The 20,559-nt window shown below is 38.0% G+C and overlaps 1 protein-coding gene across 3 annotated transcripts in view; it reads right to left on the bottom strand.

Annotated features, from left to right (window-relative positions):
* Positions 1-272: 272 nt before the first annotated feature.
* The window catches only part of MRPS28 (mitochondrial ribosomal protein S28), a 103,120-nt gene continuing 82,833 nt past the window's right edge, over positions 273-20,559 (bottom strand). For 2 of the 3 annotated variants that reach the window (XM_027089785.1, XM_027089786.1), the window contains one exon: positions 273-694. In XM_027089785.1, the coding sequence (XP_026945586.1) occupies positions 526-694 (169 nt within the window). In that variant the 3' untranslated portion in view covers positions 273-525. The remainder of the gene's footprint in view (positions 695-20,559) is intronic. The other variant, XM_027089787.1, reaches the window with a different exon arrangement.

Genomic DNA, 20,559 nt, shown 5'->3' with positions numbered 1-20,559 from the left:
GTGGTTTTGACACGTTTCCCTGACTTTGAGCACTTTTTCATGTACCTCTTGGCCATCTGTATGTCTTCTTTGGAAAAATGTCTATTCAGATCCTCTGCCCTTCCTGCTCTATTTGTGTCCTCAGCACACATCCCTAACATACTATATATCAATATTTTACTTATTTGTATCAATTTCCCCCAGCCAGAGGTAAGCTATACTAGGCAAGCAATTTTGTCTAACTTGTTTACTGCAGTTTCTTTAGTATTTAGAACAGTGCCATGCACAAAGAGTGCACTCAAAACATATTTATTGAATGACAGCGTTTCTCAGTACAGTTTACACTACTCCAATCAAAGGAAAGAATGGGTATAAAAACAGGAGGAGGAGAGCTACACCTAAAGAAAATTCTGACAAATAAGAGCTATAATTATAGCTTGCATTTACTATGTCTTCTCCAATCATTTATTCATAATTGTCTAATGGCATTCGTGATGAATACCTGGGTTCAACAAAAAAGGAGTGAATACGCTAAGCAAAGTTCATTTATTTTTCACGATGTTCTTCTTTTGATTTTGAGTCTTTACTCTCCTGGAGTCCTAACAGAATTGCTTCAGCCTCTAGGATAGTTGTATCTGTTGTGGCTCCCAAGAACCTAGATGTAAGTTCAAGATCTAATAGTCGCAGCCGGACTCTGGTTCCTTTCTGGTATTTCCTAAATAGTAAGAAAAAAAAATTCCATTAATTCTGAATATCACTAAATGAACAACTACTTTAAAGTAAAACCCAAATTCTAATTTTAATTTGTGTTGGCTCAAGATAACAAAATTAACACTAGTATATGAGAAATAGTTGTTTTTGACAGAAAAGTAATTTAGTTGTATCAGAATTTTCATCTTAAGCTGCCTTCAAAGATTTTATAACCTAAATAAAAATGTATTCCAAACTGAAATTCAAACAAGTTGGTTCTTGAAACTGACATTTATTTTAATGTCAGTTATTTTTAAAGTCAAAAAGTATCAAGGGGAAAAAATGTTTTCAGAAACATTTTGTCTTCTAAAATTAAAATCTTCTTTTAAAGTAAAAGAAATTTTACAAAAACAAAATGGAAAACAGTCTAAGTGCAAAGTACTTAGTACTGGGGATTGATTGAACTGTAACTAAAGTATAATGCTGGCCATAACATGCATGACGGCTCAATTTGGTCAAAAAAATTATTCAAGTATTTCATAATACTAAATGAAAACTGATACTCATTTGTCTTTCTTCCTTGATCAATTATTTTAAGAGTTTAACATCAACATTATGAAAAGGTACAGGAGAGTGAAAATATGGCTACTGAATGAAAACCACAAATCTTTAAAAATCTAAAAATCTATACCTAGAGTACTCTAAGTCTTAAAATTAAAACAATTTTATATAAACAGAAAATGAAGAAACAGAGTTCTCCAAAAAAGTCACTGGAAAATGATTTTAGTAGACCATATAATGAACAATGTTTGATTAGGTATTCTGGAGGAATTTATAAGTGGTCCATCACGTAAACATTTAGGCTATTTGGCTTTTTTTTTTTTAAGTTATTTTTCTTTCTGGTTACAGAAGGAAATGTCCTTTTGTAAAATTTGGAAAATGATGATGTCAGTCACATTTAGTCAGTCACATATAGTCCTTCTATATGTATGTTTATGTATATATGTACATGGGTGTGTGTATCTGATGGCATAGACCTTACTTTCTGTCTCTGTTTAAAAAAATTAAAGAGATATCCTAGAATATTAAGGCATAGCTTTATATTCTTAGAAAACAGCAGTTATAGAACACATTCCATATGAATTAACCACTGGGAAAACAAGCTAGTTCACAGACAAGGTAAAGCTGAACACTATTTTCTGCATTACTTGGAGCTGTAATCTGTGTTCTAATGGAGTCTTTCATTTGTCCTTACAGCACTACTCCAGTGATTCATTTAATCAGCTTTGATTCACGTCGACCACCTTCCCCCCCGCCACCCCCCTGCACAACATCCAATTAGTTATCAAGTTTTGTTCATTTTTTAACACAGATATTTCTTGAGCTTAGCCCTTCAGATCTCATCATCCTTAGCTAAAGCCTGAGGTAGGACCTGGTCTTCCCGGAGCCCACCTTCCTAGTCTACCTCTCACGATGGTTCCGTATCTGCTCTGCTTATGTGGAAATGGCCTAACGTCCATTCCCACACACTTCTACTGCTCTGCACCTCTGCTTCTGTTGTAGCACTGCTTGGCCTTTCCTTCTAAATAAATCCTATTGATTCCTAAGTATCCAGGTAGAATGCATCAAATGCAGCTCCTGAGAGCCTCCACATTCCCCTTATCAGAATGCAGATTCTGTCATTGGAATTGCCAAGGAAGACAGAGGTTTTGCAGTCACAGACTTGGATGCAAATCTGAGTCCTGCTACTTACGAGTTGGGTAACCTTGGGTAACTTGCTTTCTCTGAACCACAATTCCCTCATCTATATAACAGACTTCGACCACTTGGCAGGTTTGCTGGGATGGTTAAATGGGATAATATTATATATTGAAAACGCATAGCCCAGTAAGTGCAAATGTCAGTGCCCTTCACTCACCTGTATTGGTTAACTGTGTAAATCTCCAATTTCTCATTAGATCGAATGCTCCCCAAGATCCGGCACTGTATTTATCTCTGTATCCTTCCAGTGCCAATGCAGCAGGTCCTCAAATGTTTGTCAATAAATTAACAAGACGCTTGCTGGCAAAAGCCACCACACCGACTTCCTAGGCTTTCCCATTCTCTTGGCCTTAGCAGCTGTGTGGCCTGGCTCATTTACTTAACCTCTCTGAAGTTTGCCTGGCACAGTGCCTGGTGCACAGTAGTTAATAAAGTTAATTCTCTTCTCCTTCCATTATTCATATCTGGCCTATAAACAACCATGATGAAGGGGAACAGTGACATTTTATGAAAAGGGTTGAACATTCACAAACACTTGGGACACAATTTCTGGGCATGGTCTCACTGAAGGGGAAGGTCTCAGTGTAGATGGTTCTGTGTCATAAAATGCTAGCAATCTCCTGTTAAAAAATAAAATCAGAAATACCATGAGTGCACAGTATGCTTGGTAGTTTATGGAAAGGAAAACTTTTTTTAGGTGTAGTAGCCTTTAATAATATGAAAGTTTTGTCTTCATCTCTAAAAATTATGCAAATTCTAGAAGTTATCCAGTGAGTTGGTAAAGGAGATGAAAAATGGAACTGCAGGACTTTACATGTGCTAAATGAATGAAGAATCACCCACATGTATATACCTTGCACTAAACAAAAAAAACCTCTAGAAGATTCTCTGACTTCTGCTACCTGGAAGTAGCTGTTTCTACTTTTATGGTACTTAATTTTCACTGTGCATTATTTCTATGTGTTTCTTCCCTAGCAGACTAAGGTTCGTTATGCGCAGGGCTTTAATCACATCTGCCTCTCTTACAGTACTGAGATGTATACATTTCATTTAATGTAGCCTTTTGAACAGTGATTTTTCACTTTCCAGTACATCAGAAGCACCTGGGGTGCTTATTAAAAATGCAAATGAGGGAAGCAACCCCAGAGAGTGAGCTGGCAAATCTAGGGTGGAACTTGCGAATTTCCCTTTTTAGCAAGCTCCCCAGGTGATTTGGATGCAGTCTTCTCTGATCAGCATTTGAGAAAAATCTGGCCTAGAATTACCTTTATTGTATACAAGACACAGCATCCTACACACATACAAAGGGCCAGTAAAATGAGGACCTCTGACAGGACTTTGTGGCCACCATTAACAGCCTTTGAGGGTAACAGATGTTTCCTATAAGTGATGAAAAAGCCAACAGACTTTAGGGTGAGTAATTTAAACAGATCAAAAAAAAAAAAAAAAGGTCAGGGAATGACAATATATAATGGAGAAAGGCACCTAAGAACAGTCCCTTGAACAAAGCCTACTGACAGGGGGGGTGGGGCTGCCTCTCCCAGACACAGACTGTCCTTTCTGGGAGACCCGGGACATGGAAAGGTTAGCATAGTCCTCACTCAACAGGAATAGGAGCCATACAATTAATGTGGAGTTTATCTGTGCTTTAACTTTTTTTTTTTTTAACATCTTTATTGGGGTATAATTGCTTTACAATGGTGTGTTAGTTTCTGCTTTATAACAAAGTGAATCAGTTATACATATACATATGTTCCCATATCTCTTCCCTCTTGCATCTCCCTCCCTCCCACCCTCCCTATCCCACCCCTCCAGGCGGTCACAAAGCACCAAGCTGATATCCCTGTGCCATGTGGCTGCTTCCCACTAGCTATCTACCTTATGTTTGTTAGTGTATATATGTCCATGCCTCTCTCTCGCCCTCGCGCTTTAACTCTGAAACACTTTATTAAAGGGAAGTAAAGAAATAACTAATGTATTTCTGAGAACTCCATTTCTGCCAATGACATGTGAGGTGAACCTTCAGTATTGTAGTCTTTGACAATCACTTAATACTACTTAGTCTTCCCATTTGGGTTTCCACTGTTCCACATAACAAGATTTAAAATGAAAATGCCAGTAAACTCTTTCCCCAGCTTGTTCATGCAGTTCTTAAATGGTCTATTTATTCAAAGATTTGGGCCTAAGTATAAATATCCAGAAGAGGCAATGTGGTGGTCAAGACTCTAGACTCTGGAGCCAGATGGCCAGATGTGTGCCCAGCTCTATCCATAAATCTGCAACTCTGAGCTGTTACTTCATCTCTCTGTTTCAGCTTCCTCATTTGTAAAATGGGAATAATTATGCCTTCTAGGTTCCTATGAGCATGAAATGAGTTAACACCTGCCAAGCCCTTATAAATACTCAATAAATGTTAGCTACCAGCATCAGTCACCACCACCACCACCACCACCACCACCATCACCATCAAAACAAACCCAGTGACACCTGATGCTCCAGCCTTGGCGTGATGGGGAGTACAAGAGCGGTCCCAGATATAATTCCAAGTAACAATTAAACCAATGAAGGATTTCTGTAGAAGGTATGTTTTTGGGGTGGGTTTTCTTTCAATAATTTGCTTTGATTCAAATCTTAATTATTTTAATGGTATAAGCATTCCTCTCTTAAAATGTATTATATAATGTATATAACATGCAATATATATAAATACATTATAAATGTCCTACAAGAAAGAAAACAATTTCTCTTGAAATGAATGCTGAATTTCCTTTGAAGATGTGAGGCAAAATAGCACTGAACAAAAGCAAGTAAAATTCAGAGAACTGCACATTTAACAGTCCACACTTCCCAGCATTAACCACAATATAACTGAAAACAAGAAAGTAGAATATATTGTCAGTCACAGTGACTTATCTATTCTAGCATTCTTTATGACAGTGGTTCAAGGAACACTGAGGATTGAGGGGCAGGTAGAGCTGTCTAATTTTACCTATCTCCTATCACTCTTCCTTAATTCTTGATGGAGTTAAGCTGTCAATGAATCTATTTTTAGCACATACTATTTCTTGGAAGGGGAAGATGATCAACTCAATAGGTTCATTATTTTTTCTTCCAAGAAGCATTTTTTAGCTTCTTTTAAAATTTACCATTTCATGCTGGAGAGGGTGTGGAGAAAAGGGAAACTTCTTGCACTGTTGGTGGGAATGTAAATTGATACAGCCTCTATGGAGAGCAGTATGGAGGTTCCTTAAAAAACTAAAAATAGAACTACCATATGACCCAGCAATCCCACTACTGGCCTATACCCTGAGAAAACCAAAATTCAAAAAGAGTCATGTATCACAATATTCATTGCAGCACTATTTACAATAGCCAGGACATGGAAGCAACCTAAATGCCCATGGACAGACAAATGTATAAAGAAGCCGTGGTACACATATACAATGGAATATTACTCAGCCATAAAAAGGAATGAAATCGGGTCATGTAGAGACATGTAGAGACATGGATACATCTAGAGACTGTCATACAGAGTGAAGTAAGTCAGAAAGAGAAAAAGAAATATTGTATATTAACGCATGTATGTGGAACCTAGAAAAATGGTACAGATGAACCGGTTTACAGGGCAGAAGTTGAGACACAGATGTAGAAAACAAACGTATGGACACCAATGGGGGAAAGCCACAGGGGGGTGGTGGTGGTGGTGTGATGAATTGGGGGATTGGGATTGACATGTATACACTGATGTGTATAAAACTGATGACTAATAAGAACCTGCTGTATAAAATAAATAAATAAAATTCAAAAATTAAGGAAAAAAATTTACCGTTTCAATAGCAGACTTAACTTCTAATCAACCATCCCCTTTCTTTATATACCAGACACTATCTCCTCTATGTCTTCTTTCTATAATGAGGTTTTATTATTTTAAAATTTTAATTAGTTTTTCCTCATTCCTTTGATTACATCAATGGACTCTTCCTTCTAAAAATGCACAAATACCCATAATTTTGCTACAATTTTAAGAGGTTCACAGGTTACCTGAAGGTCATCTACAGACCTATAAGATTAAAAAGTTTTGTGCTAGATTTTAAGTCTGTTAATATTTCTTGAGGTAAAAGAAATGGGTTCTCATTCCATCTACACAACAACATGGCCTTGTGATAACTGTATCTGTTGTTTAATTCCCAATGTGTTTCTTAATGAAACCTAGGACTTCAATGAACAAGCTCACTGGGCCACTGCTCACAGCCACACAGTTGGTAAGCGGTAGACCCAGCCTCTACCACAGCCTCATTTTCTAATGGATATAAGACAAAAGTCCATGGCATATGTAGAGAAGGAATTTTTCTTTCATTACCCTGGTCACTTCCTTAAGTTTAAAACTATTAGGAATGAATAAGGACAGGTGTTAAAAAGAAAATTAGTCCACAGAAGCATAATATTTTCACTTTAAAAAATATGGAAAAGGGGGGTAAGGGGGGGAGGGATAAATTAGGAATTTGGGATTAGCAGATGCAAACTACAGTATGTGAAATCAATAAACAAGGTCCTGCTGTATAGCACAGGGAACTATATTCAATGCCTTGTAATAAACTATAATGGAAAAGAATATGAAAAAGAATATATATACATGTATAACTAGATCACTTTGCTGTATACCAGAAACTAATACAACACTGTAAATTAACTATACTTCAATTAAAAAATAAATAATAAATAAAATAAACATGGAATAAAAAGATAAATCAATAAAATGTATCCAACAAAGGAACAGGCTTGAGATGACTCTTAAGAAGCTGAATGGGTCCCACCATCTTGAATATTTATACCATAAATGTTTGTTTATAGCAAATAATTATACCAAAATGTGTTGGAAATGTTCAGAAGTACTGTATGGCAATGATCAGGTCGTCATTTAGTAGGGGTGGATGGGATGGAGACATTCTGTAATGCACAGAACTCTTTCATACAACAGAGTTGTCCTGCATCTGTGACAGACATTGATGTGGGTGAAAAACCTGCTTATAACTATCTAAGCCTAAAACTCTGTCTGCTAAATACAAAGAGTTGGTTTTTTAAAAATAAGAGTTTAGGGCTTCCCTGGTGGCGCAGTGGTTAGGAACTCGCCTGCCAATGCAGGGGACACGAGTTCGAACCCTGGTCTGGGAGGATACCACATGCTGCGGAGCAACTAAGCCTGCAAGCCACAACTACTGAGCCTGCGTGCCTAGAGCCCGTGCTCCACAACAGGAGAGGCCACTGCAATGAGAAGCCTGTGCACCGCAACAAAGACCCAATGCATCCAAAAATAAATAATAAATAAATTAATTTAAAAAATAAAGGTTTAAGTATACACTAAATTTCCAAGAATGTGATTACTGTGTAAATTAATGGAAGACTGACTTTGTCCACAATGTTAGCAAGAGTTGCTCACTATTTCAGAAAATCACACTGCCATAACAACACCACCATTTCATTTTTGTGTCTTGCTACATGGGCTAAATGTACCTTCTTTACAGCTTAAACTTTGGCTTATTGTTTGCATTGGGAGGAGATCCATCTCCTCCACACCTTCTATTTAAAAGTATACGATTTATCTTCTCACCTTTCAATGAAATGCACTGATAAAAACTTAACTAAAATATCAATAATACCAAAACACCACTGCCCAACATAACTTTCTGTAATGACAGAAACATTCCATATAAGGTGGTCATTGAGCACTTGAAATATGACTAATGTGAGTGAGGAACCAAAATTTTAAATTTTATTTAATTTGAATTAAATTTAAATAGCCATTTAGTGCAGTTGTAGACAATTTCAAATTGACAATAAAAATAGTAAGCATATTTGCCCTACAATACATAACACTGGAAGAAAGGCTAGCTTTACAGGAAAAATAGAACTCTGAAATAATTTGTTATAATAAATAGCTATTACTAGATTCCAGCAATAATAAACCATCAGATCCATGTTTGCCATTCCTAACTCCTCAAATGTTTCTTTCCTTTCTGTTATTTTTTGTATTTTTCCTCAAATCTGTGTGACACTGTACTAGACACATAGCAACTGAACTGTCTTTTAGATATTTAGAGGTTAAAACAAAATTCTCTGTAAAGATAGCTTCTTCCATGTTACAGATAGAAAATTAAGATACATGGAAGTCACTTGCCAACACCACAAAGCTGTATAAGAGGATTCACAGATTTTTTTTCTCCTCTTCCTTTTCTTAAGTTCTCAGTTACCTCTGACTTCTTGCAAGAACTGTAAACTTAATCCCTTTAGGAGTGATAAGAAGTTACCACTTCATATGGTCTCATAATGTCTTCCCTTTGAAATAAAATGTAAACCATGTTGCTGCCACCCAACTCATTGTTTTAACTGTTCCCCACTAGAAAAATGGTTACTTTCAGTGGTAACAAATAATAATTATCAGAAAAAAGTCTCCATGGCTTAATGCAAGGTTGTCTGTTTTTTATACCTTTTTTAATTAGAAAAAAAAACTTTGGATATTAGTTTTTCAGAAATGCTGTATTTCATATTATAAAACATTGAATACTGTTGTCTTGAAAGCAAATAGGATGTCTCCAGTAAGCATGTTCAAAATGAAAATAGCCTGTGTTTTCACTGCTTGGCGTGTTTCTTTAACTTCAAGTGCTTGCCTCCGACTGATCTTTGTGAACTCCAGCCTAAATGGACTCAATGCCAGCCTTCACCATCACTGCTCTCTTCCACTGCGCATTTTCGCAGACCATATGCTGCAGTAAATAAGCCTGCATGTCTGAGCTGTTTAGGAAAAGGGCAATTAAATCTGGTTTTGCATTTCTGTATTAAGGACATGGTTTAAAGACTTTCCTTTGGAGAGGTTTTTGACATTCTTTCCACAGACATTCTTTAACATCTGTCAGTGCATGCTGGTGACGGTTCTCGTAGACTTAAAATAGAGACAGTCTCTCTGACTAGTTCTTTGATATACATATATTAAATAATACAAAGCCGACAAATACAAGGCTTGGATTGAACCTCAGTATCCAAAGAGAATCTTGTAAGGAGTTCTGACTTTGCTAGTCAATTTAGCTGTCTTGCTGTAATCATAGATCTCAGAGGTTTTAAAAATAGTTCTCTTGAAATCATTAACCATCTATGTTTTCATCCCAGTAAGTTAAAATAGTTTAGAACTTTTTCTGATTTTCTTACAATTCATTAAAGTTTTAAGACTTTAGAAGTAAAATTTTGTTTTCTGAAGAGAGAAAGCTACAATGTTTCTAATGGTTCAATTACCACCTATTTGTCTTTTCTAATTCATACAAATGTTCACAGTAATGCTGATCTCTGTATTAAGCCCATACTTTGTCCGTGTGTGTGCGTGTGTGTGAGAGGGAGAGCATTTGCATGTGAGCATGAGGGAATATATGTACTTTGTCCTTCTTTAAATGAACTGTCTGGGCATCAATTTCCTCAGTTTTGAAAAGCACAATGTTAGAAGAGACCTAAGGTCTTTTGCAGTTCTATGATTTTATTCTACTTTTACACAATTTTAAGTGTTTGAAAACAGATATAGTATAGAGAGCTATTAAGTGAAAAATTGATTAAATATACATACAAAATGCAAAATTTTAAGACTTTTTATTAAATATATAAAATATTATTATAGTCTTAAATATTCAATTAACAAGAACTTTTATATGCAGACTCTGTAGTGTATTTCAGATCTGTCTCCCTTTTTCAAAGTACCATCACTGTGTTTCCTTGACAGTGTTTCTAGCCTATTGCTTCTTTCTGTTCAATCTGTAAGATGCCTGTCAAGACTGACTCACCACATACTATCTATTCTGTCTTATCAAGCACAGCACCATGGTTAACAAAATAAAGGTAGAGTGCTCATAAAGTTCTGTAGCTCTCCAATAATTCAACTCATTAAAATTTAAAATGTTCATAATACTAAAATGCATTTCCTCAAATTGCTATCATCATGGATAAGAATTTTAATCTTTTTCTGCAACTCTACTATAAACGTATGATTTTGTTTTTCCCTTAAACCAAATTCTTTTTAAACTTGCCCTGCCAGTTAAGTATTTCATTCCACAAACAGAAGTTCTGTCTCTTGTTCAAACATTGATTTGTTTTATGAAATGTGAAAATGGAACATTTTTATATGTCCAATAAATTTCACTTTTTAATAATGTGGAATATAAATATAATGTAATATATTACATATAGCATCAATAATGATAGTTATAACTTTATTCTTATAGTTAACAAAATAAGATGTGTCAAGAAATTAGGGAAAGGAAAAGCCTATAACCTAATAACTATATCAACTCTATATTTATTTTTTAAAAAACCAAAATGTTTGTTGCTGGTCAGAATATACATATATAATAAAAAAGAATATACACACATTTATATTTACAGGGGCCAAAAACTCCAAAGGAAACATAAGGAATAAATGCTTTCAGGCACCTGAGATACGCTGATGACTAACATTAGATCAGAGTTGGAGCCAGAATTACAGCATCTAAGCAAAGGATACATTTTGTGGTATACAAGTTTTGTTTTATGAGAAAAGAAAATATACACATTTATTGCCAGAGATAAGTTTTGTCAGTGTAGAACAGAGGAAGGAATATGGGCTTTAAAAAGTTATAGAGGAGTGGAGTCAAGACAGCAGACTAGGAGGACGCAGAATTCGTGTCTCTGCACAACTAGGGCACCTACCAGGCACCAGTGGGGGACCACAGACACCTAAGGGGACGGGAGGAACCCCTAGCGACTGGGTAGGATGTGGGGAGTGGGGGGGCGGAGTGGGAGGGAGGAGAAGTGTAGGCTGGACGGGAGTGGTGCCCTGAGGTGCGGCTGGGGGAGGAGAAGGGATCCCACGCCCAAAGGGGGAAACTGGGGGACCATTGGGAGGGCAAAGGATCAAAAGGGAGCATGGCCAGGCTTCCCCCACTCACTTCGGCCCCCAGGAGCCTGCTGAGATCCCCGGCCTGACCCTCTGTCCACCGAGGCCCCCTCCAGCTGTGCGGGTCCTGAGGGAGTGTGAAGGAGGGAAGGGGGAGCAAAAGTAAAGGCCTGACCTACCGACCGGCACCCCTGAAGGGTGGTTGGAGGAAGGGAGTTCCTACACCCAGCGGGACCCACCCACAGTTAGGGGTCCAAAAGGGGAGACCATGGGGGAGACAGTATGTGGGGGGCAGGGAGGAACAGAAGGAAACATGGCCAGGGCTTTCCCTGTCCACTTAGGCACCGGGGAGCCTGTTGGGCTCCAAGGCCTAATCCTCTGCCCTCAGAGCCTCCCTCCTGCTGTGCAGAGCCCAAGCCCCACCCCTACACCCCAACCCAGGGCCCTACCTCTACACTCGGAGACACCCTCTGAGACACCCTCCAATGGCTCTGGGCCTAAACCCCACTCACACACCCTCACCCAGGGCCTTCCCTCCAAACTCCAGAACTCCACACTACGGAGGCCCCCCTTTGGATGTGCTGCCTCTCCCCTTCCGCATAGGTCTTAAGCAGAGGCCCCACCCCACGCTCAAATGTCAACCCCACCCCCACCTAGGCCCCACCCCACCCTAAACCCCGCCCCTGCCTAGGAGCCAACCCCAACTAAACTCTGCCCCCCAGAGCCAAGGCCGTTTTTTTTTTTTCTTTCTTTTGTGGTTTTGTTTACCTTGTTGCAGTTGTTTCAATTATATTTTTATTTTTCCTAATATATTTTTTATCTTTCTAATTTTATTTTATTTTTTATTCTTTGTTATTGTACTGCTCCTTTTTTCTTTTTTTTTTTTTGCCACACCACATGGCATGCGGGAACTTGGTTCCCAGGCCAGAGGTTGGGCCCGAGCTCCTGTGGTGGGACACCAAGTCCAAACCACTGGACTATCAGAGAACCTCAGACCCCAGGGAATATTCATCAGAATGAGGCCTCCTGGCGGTCCTCATCTCACCACCAAGACCCGACTCTATCCAACTGCCTGAAAACTCCACTGCTGGATGCCTCAGGCCAAACAACCACTAAGACAGGAATACAGCCCCACCCATCAAAAAAAAAAGAAAAAAGCGACAAAAAAATATGTTACAGACGAACAGCAAGGTAAAAACCTACAAGACCAAATAAATGAAGATGAAATAGGCAACCTATGTGAAAAAGAATTCAGAGTAATGATAATAAAGATGATCCAAAATCTTGGAAACAGAATGGAGAAAATACAAGAAACGTTTAACAAGGATCTAGAAGAAGTAAAGAGCAAACAAACAGTGATGAACAACACAGTAACTGAAATTAAAAATACTCGGAAAGGAATCAATAGCAGAATAACTGAGGCAGAAGAATGGATAAGTGAGCTGGAAGATAAAATGGTGGAAATAACTGCTGGAGAGCAAAATAAAGAGAAAAGAATGAAAAGAATTGAGGACAGTCTCAGAGACCTCTGGGACAACATTAAATGCACCAATATTCGAATTATAGGGGTCCCAGAAGAAGAAGAGAAAAAGAAAGTGTTTGAGAAAATATCTGAAGAGATTATAGTCGAAAAATTCCCTAACATGGAAAGGAAAGAGTCGATCAAGTCCAGGAAGTGCAGAGAGTCCCTTACAGGATAAACCCAAAGAGAAACACGCCAACGCACATATTAATTAAGCTATCAAAAATTAAATACAAAGAAAAAATATTAAAAGCAGCAAGGGAAAAGCAACAAATTACCTACAAGGGAACCCCCATAAGGTTAACAGCTGATCTTTCAGCAGAAACTCTGTAAGCCAGAAGGGAGTGGCAGGACATATTTAAAGTGATGAAAGGGAAAAACCTACAACCAATATTCTCTACCCAGCAAGGATTTCATTCATATTCGATGGAGAAATCAAAAGCTTTACAGGCAGCAAAAACTACGAGACTTCAGCATCCCCAAACCAGCTTTACAACAAATGCTAAAGGAACTTCTCTAAGTGGGAAACACAAGAGAAGGAAAAGACCTACAAAAACCAAACCAAATCAATTAAGAAAATGGTAATAGGAACATACATTTCAATAATTACCTTGAATGTAAATGGATTAACTGTTCCAACCAAAAGACATAGACTGGCTGAATGGATAAAAAAATAAGACCCTTATATACGCTGTCTACAAGAAACCCACTTCAGGCCTAGGGACACATACAGGCTGAAAGTGAGGGGATGGAAAAAGATATTCCATGCAAATGGAAATCACAAGAAAGCTGGAGTAGCAATACTCATATCAGATAAAATAGGCTTTAAAATAAAGATTGTTAAAAGACATAAGGAAGGACACTGCATAATGATCAAGGGATCAATCCAAGAAGAAGACATAACAATTATAAATATTTATGCACCCAACATAGGAGCACCTCAATATATAAGGCAAATGCTAACAGCCATAAAAGGAGAAATCGACAGTAACACAATAGTAGTGGGGGACTGGAACATCCCACTTACACCAATAGACAGATCATCCAGTTAGAAAATAAATAAGGAAACACAAGCTTTAAATGACAGAACAGACCAGAGAGACTTAATTGATATTTTTAGGACATTCCACCCAAAAGCTCAAGAAAACACTTTCTTCTCAAGTGCACATGGAATGTTCTCCAGAATAGATGACATCTTGGGTCACAAATCAAGGCTTGGAAAATTTAAGAAAACTGAAATCGTATCAAGCATCTTTTCCAACAACAATGCTATGAGATTAGAAATCAATTACAGGAAAAAAACAGTAAAAAACACAAATAAATGGAGGTTAAACAGTGCATTGCTGAATAACCAAGAGTTCACTGAAGAAATCAAAGAAGAAATTAAAAAATACCTAGAAACAAATGACAATGAAAACCAGACAATCCAAAATCTATGGGACGCAGCAAAAGCAGTTCTAAAAGGGAAGTTCATAGAAATTCAAGCTCACCTCAAGAAACAAGAAAAACTTCAAATAAACAATCTAAACTTACACCTAAAGCAACTAGAAAAAGAAGAACAAAGAAAACGCAAAGTTAGTACAAGGAAAGAAATCATAAAGATCAGAGCAGAGATAAATGAAATAGAAACGAAGAAAACACGAGCAAAGATCAATAAAACTAAAAGTTGGTTCTTTGAGAAGATAAACAAAATTGATAAACCTTTAGCCAGACTCATCAATAAAAAAAGGAAGAGGAGGGCCTCCCTGGTGGCGCAGTGGTTGGGGGTCCGCCTGCCGATGCAGGGGATGCGGGTTCGTGCACCAGTCCGGGAGGATCCCACGTGCCGCGGAGCGGCTGGGCCTGTGGGCCATGGCCGCTGAGCCTGCGCGTCCAGAGCCTGTGTTCCACAGCGAGAGGGGCTGCAACGGTGAGAGGTCCATGTACCGCAAAAAAAAAAAAAAAAAAAAAAGTAAGAGGACTCAAATCAGTAAAATTAGAAATGAAAAAGGAAAGATTACAACTGACACTGCAGAAATACAAAAGATCATAAAGGACTACTACAAGCAACTGTATGCCAATAAAATAGTCAACCTGGAAGAAATGGACAAATTCTTGGAAAAGTACAATCTTCCAAGACTGAACCAGGAAGAATTAGAAAATATAAACAAATCAATCACAGGTAATGAAATCGAAACTGTAATTAAAAATATTCCAACAAACAAAAGTCCAGGACCAGATGGTTTCACAGGCGAATTCTTTCAAACGTTTAGAGAAGAGTTAACATCTATCCTTCTGAAACTCTTCCAAAAAATTGTGGAGGGAGAAACACTCCCAAATTTATTCTATGAGGCCACCATCAGCCTGATACCAAAACCAGACAAAGATAACACAAAAAAAGAAAATTATACACCAATATCACTGATGAAAAGAGATGCAAAAATCCTCAACAAAATATTAGCAAACAGAATCCAACAACATATTAAAAGGTCATACACCACGATCAAGTGGGATTTATCCCAGGGATGCAAGTATTCTTCAATAAATGCAAAACAATGTGATACACCATATTAGCAAATTAAAGAATAAAAACCATATGATCATCTCAATAGATGCAGAAAAAGCTTTTGACAAAATTAAACACCCATTTATGATAAAAGCACTACAGAAAGTGAGCATAGAGGGAACCTACGTCAACATAATAAAAGCCATATACGACAAACGCAAGCCAACATCATTCTCAATGGTGAAAAACTGAAAGCATTTCCTCTAAGATCAGGAAAAAGACAAGGATGTCCACTCTCACCACTATTATTCAACATAGTATTGGAAGTCCTAGCCACAGCAATTAGAGAAGAAAAAGAAATAAAAGGAATACAAATTGGAAAGGAAGAAGTAAAACTGTCACCTTTTGCCAGTGACACGATACTGTACATAGAAAATCTTAAAAGATGCCACCAGAAAACTACTAGAACTAATCAATGAATTTAGTAAGGCTGCAGGATACAAACAAAATTAATGCACAGAAATCTCTTGCATTCCTATATACTAACAATGAAAGATCAGAAAGAGAAATTAAGGAAACAATCCCATTTACCATTGCAATAAAGAGAATGAAATACCTAGGAATAAACCTACCCAAGGAGACAAAAGACCTGTATTCAGGGCTCCCCTGGTGGTGCAGTGGTTGAGAGTCCACCTGCCGATGCAGGGGACACGGGTTCGTGCCCCAGTCCGGGAAGATCCCACATGCCATGGAGCAGCTAGGCCTGTGAGCCATGGCCACTGAGCCTGCACGTCCGGAGCCGGTGCTCTGCAACGGAAGAGGTCACAACAGGGAGAGGCCCGCATACCGCAAAAAAAAAAAAAAAAAAAAAGACCTGTATTCAGAAAAGTATAAAACAATGATGAAAGAAATCAAAGATAACATAAACAGATGGAGAGATATACCATGTTCCTGGATTGGAAGAATCAACATTGTGAAAATGACTATGCTACCCAAAGCAATCTACAGATTCAATGCAATCCCTATCAAATTACCAATGGCATTTTTCACAGAACTAGAAGAAGAAATGTTACAATTTGTATGGAAACACAAAAGGCCCCAAATAGCCAAAGCAATCTTAAGAAAGAAAAACGGAGCTGGAGGAATCAGGCTCCCGGACTTCAGACTATACTACAAAGCTACAGTAATCAAGACAGTATGGTACTGGCACAAAAACAGCAATATAGATCAATGGTACAGGATAGAAAGCCCAGAGATAAACCCACACACATATGTTCACCTTATCTTTGACAAAGGAGGCAAGAATATACAATGGAGGAAAGGCAGCCTCTTCAATAGGTAGTGCTGGGAAAATTGGACAGCTAAATGTAAAAGAATGAAATTAGAACACTCCCTAACGCCACACACAAAAATAAACTCAAAATGGATTAAAGACCTAAATGTGACACTGGACACTATAAAACTCTTAGAGGAAAACATAGGCAGAACACTCTTTGACATAAATCACAGCAAGGTCCTTTTTGACCCACCTCCTAGAGTAAGGGAAATAAAAACAAAAATAAACAAATGGGACCTAATGAAACTTAAGAGCTTTTGCACAGCAAAGGAAACTATAAAGAAGATGAAAAGACAACCCTCAAAACGGGAGAAAATATTTGCAAACAAAGCAACTGACAAAGGATTAATCTCCAAAATATACAAGCAGCTCATGCAGCTCAGTATCAGAAAAACAAACAACCCAATCCTAAAATGGGCAGAAGACCTAAATAGACATTTCTCCAAAGAAGATATACAGATTGCCAACAAACACATGAAAGGATGCTCAATGTCACTAATCATTAGAGAAATGCAAATCAAAACTACAATGAATTATCACTTCTCACCGGTCAGAATGGCCATCATCAAAAAATCTACAAATAATAAATGCTGGAGAGCATGTGGAGAAAAGGGAACCCTCTTGCACTGTTGGTGGGAATGTAAATTGACACAGCAACTATGGAGAACAGTATGGAGGTTCCTTAAAAAACGAAAAACAGAACTACGATACGACCCAGCAATCCCACTACTGGGCATATACCCTGAAAAAACCATAATTTAAAAAGAGTCATGTACCACAATGTTCATTGCAGCACTATTTACAATAGCCAGGACATGAAAGCAACCTAAGTGTCCATCAACATATGAATTGATGAAGAAGATGTGGCACATATATACAATGGAATATTACTCAGCCATAAAAAGGAATGAAATTGAGTTATCTGTAGTGAAGTGGATGGACCTAGAATCTGTCATACAGAGTGAAGTAAGTCAGAAAGAGAAAAACAAATACCGTATGCTAACGAATATACGTGGAATCTAAAAAAGCGGTACTGATGAACCTAGTGGCAGGGGAGGAATGAAGATGCAGACTTAGAGAATGGACTTGAAGGCACATGGGGGAAAGGGAAGCTGGGATGAAGTGAGAGAGTAGCACTGACATATATACACTACAAATGTAAAATAGCTAGCTAGTGGGAAGCAGCTGCATAGCACAAGGAGATCAACTAGATGCTCTGTGATGACCTAGAGGGATGAGATAGGGAGGGTGGGAGGGAGGCTCAAGAGGGAGGGGATATGGGGATATGTGTATACATATAGCTGATTCTCTTTATTGTATAGAGGAAACTAACGCAGCATTGTGGAGCATTTATACTCCAATAAAGATGTGAATTAAAAAAAGTTATAGAAAGGTCTAGATTTGACTGTGACTGAGTACAAGAAACTTACCTCGTATGGACTGTTTACTTATCTGTAAAGCGATACATCACACCTGGCAAGGCTGCTTTGATGCCTAACACATTATAAAGTATGGAGAGTGCCTGTCACATATATACGAACTCAATAAATAGTAGCTATTATGAAATTCACTACGTTGATACTTATATAAAGTATTATAGATAACTGAAAGGATAGTAACTTCAAATATAATTTTATTAAAGATAACTAGAATACTGTTCAAATGGATAAGTCTGACAGCAACCTTCAATATATATAAAAGAAAGAAAAGGAAAACGAAACTCACTGAAGGCGTTCTTTAAGTCTGAATTTGGGGCTGAGGGAGGAGGGTAATAAAATCCAGGGGTTACTTAATAAGGACAGACTTGGTGAGTCTGCAGGGAGTCAGAGCTGAGAGGCAAAACACAATCAATTGCCTATGGAAGCTTTTTACAGTGTTTTCTTTTTTAAAAAATACTGATGCCCGGAGTCCAACCCAGACCTACTCCCTCAAAATCAATAGGGTAGAGCTGGAGATTCATGCATATTTGGGGAAAAACTCCTCAAATGGGTCTTGCTCAAAAAGTATTGGTTAAAGTGTTCATAAGTTACATTCTCGGAGTCTCTGTCTCAATCAAACTCCAAATGAATGGTTCACGGCAGTTTGGGGGCCAAGCTGAGTCTTGCTCAATTCAAGCTTTAATTTCCCTAACACGTGCATGCAGCACAGACGTTATACAGAAGGTCAAAGTTAGAACTGCACATTTTAAATATCAAATGTGAGACGAGCAAAGTTGTTTTTCTATTATGAAAACTGAAGAGATTAATATGTATTTCCATCTATACAAAGGGCTGGATCATTTTAGGTTGGCCATATAAGGATTATTGCAGTTAAGGATATATTTTCATGACCAAAAGATTTTCAAAATCACTTCCATGGCACTTGAACACCTAACACTTGCTGGCATATACAACAACTGTCAAATTTAGCTTCAAAATTATCTTATGGCAGATGTCATCTCCTGATCCCATCCCTAAAATGTCCTTAATAATGTCCTTCAATGGCAGAAACTCTGTCTCCAGATTCCTAACTCCTGTAGTTTTGCCTACATTAAGAGAACAGAGGACTTCTAAATTCACTGTTACCAACCCATTTTCAGAGTTTCCTTTTTTCTTTTAATCTTGTTTCTGTCTCTCTGAATTAGTTACTTATTAAATAAGTATTACTGAATTTTCAACAAACACCTGCTCAACTGGGGTAAGGGGGTACCAACAAGAAAGGGAGAAACTATCCTGCTCCCTCCCAACCCATGGAGGCAAAAATGGAGGGAAAACCCATTTTCCATCAATTCCCTCGGTGGGAGGTAGGACTACTTTAGCAGGTCAGTCCTGATTTCTGTGCCCTTTCAATAAGACATGAGACTTTACCAGATGTCTTTTGGAAAGCCAAATACTTAAGAGATTGTTATCTCAGTAGCCTCTGTGGGCTGGCAAGAGTCAGAGAGAGAAAAACCTTTCATAAAAGAATCAAATACATGCCTGCAGATTTCATGTAATCCAGAGTGCTTCAAACAGCCTCCTCTGTAGAACGAGACTCAGTGTCTGGGGTTGGTGGTGGTAGGGGCGGTTAGGGATGGGGTAGTGGAAGCAGGGAATGGAGCACAAAGACTCCTATCACATGCTGACAAGGCTGAAGTCAGGTTGGTTTTAAGAGAGACCCTTAGGGCTTGGAATAGAGCCTGTGACTTGGCACTTTACAGTTCCGGGCTGATATTTGTCATCTGCACCCCCAAATCTGGGTATATGCATTAAACACTCTGGTTCATGCCCTTTTAAAACTGAGGGCAATGAAGCCTAGAGAAGTTCTGTGAAATTAAAAATAAAACAGAAAACTGACTACATACATTCAGAAAAGCAAGTTGTTTACAGGCATTTCACGTGATAAGGTGCTTTTAGATCGCTAAAAGCTCAATAACAGTCACCAATGCGATTTTGTTCCCCCCCAAAGTTAATGTAATTTAGGCTGAATTAGTACAAGTATATATTCCACATTTCCCACGTGATAATCCCAATCTCCTTGCACTTTTCTAACCACTCTAGGGAATTTTCACCTGTTTGGAAAGAAGACAGTGAAAGAATCTTGTATTATGTGAATGAAAAATTAAGGGAAGGAGAGCAGTTAACAGGTTGAAAAAAAAGTTGAAAAAGGACCTTATACCTGTCAGAAGAATTTGAAAGGCAAGGATTAGATAATGATATTATTAAAGAGGTCACAATATTTATTTTGTGCATCTACTTTGTATGCCTCCAAAAAGCAGAAATAAGAAAAATGGTTAGAAGTTACAGAATGGCAGATTTAGCAGATTTCAGCTTAATATGAGGAAGAACTTCTAACAGAGTTGGCTGGAAGAGGAACTGGGTGTTTTGTGCATTAATGGAGGAAATCACAGGGAATTTTCA

The sequence above is a fragment of the Aethalodelphis obliquidens genome, unplaced genomic scaffold (genome assembly GCF_003676395.1).
Source record: "Aethalodelphis obliquidens isolate GAN/ISIS:26980383/991018 unplaced genomic scaffold, ASM367639v1 scaffold68, whole genome shotgun sequence".
Taxonomy (NCBI): domain Eukaryota; kingdom Metazoa; phylum Chordata; class Mammalia; order Artiodactyla; family Delphinidae; genus Aethalodelphis; species Aethalodelphis obliquidens.
Note: the sequence above shows the minus strand (reverse complement) of the source record. Positions and strands in the feature narration are given on the sequence as shown.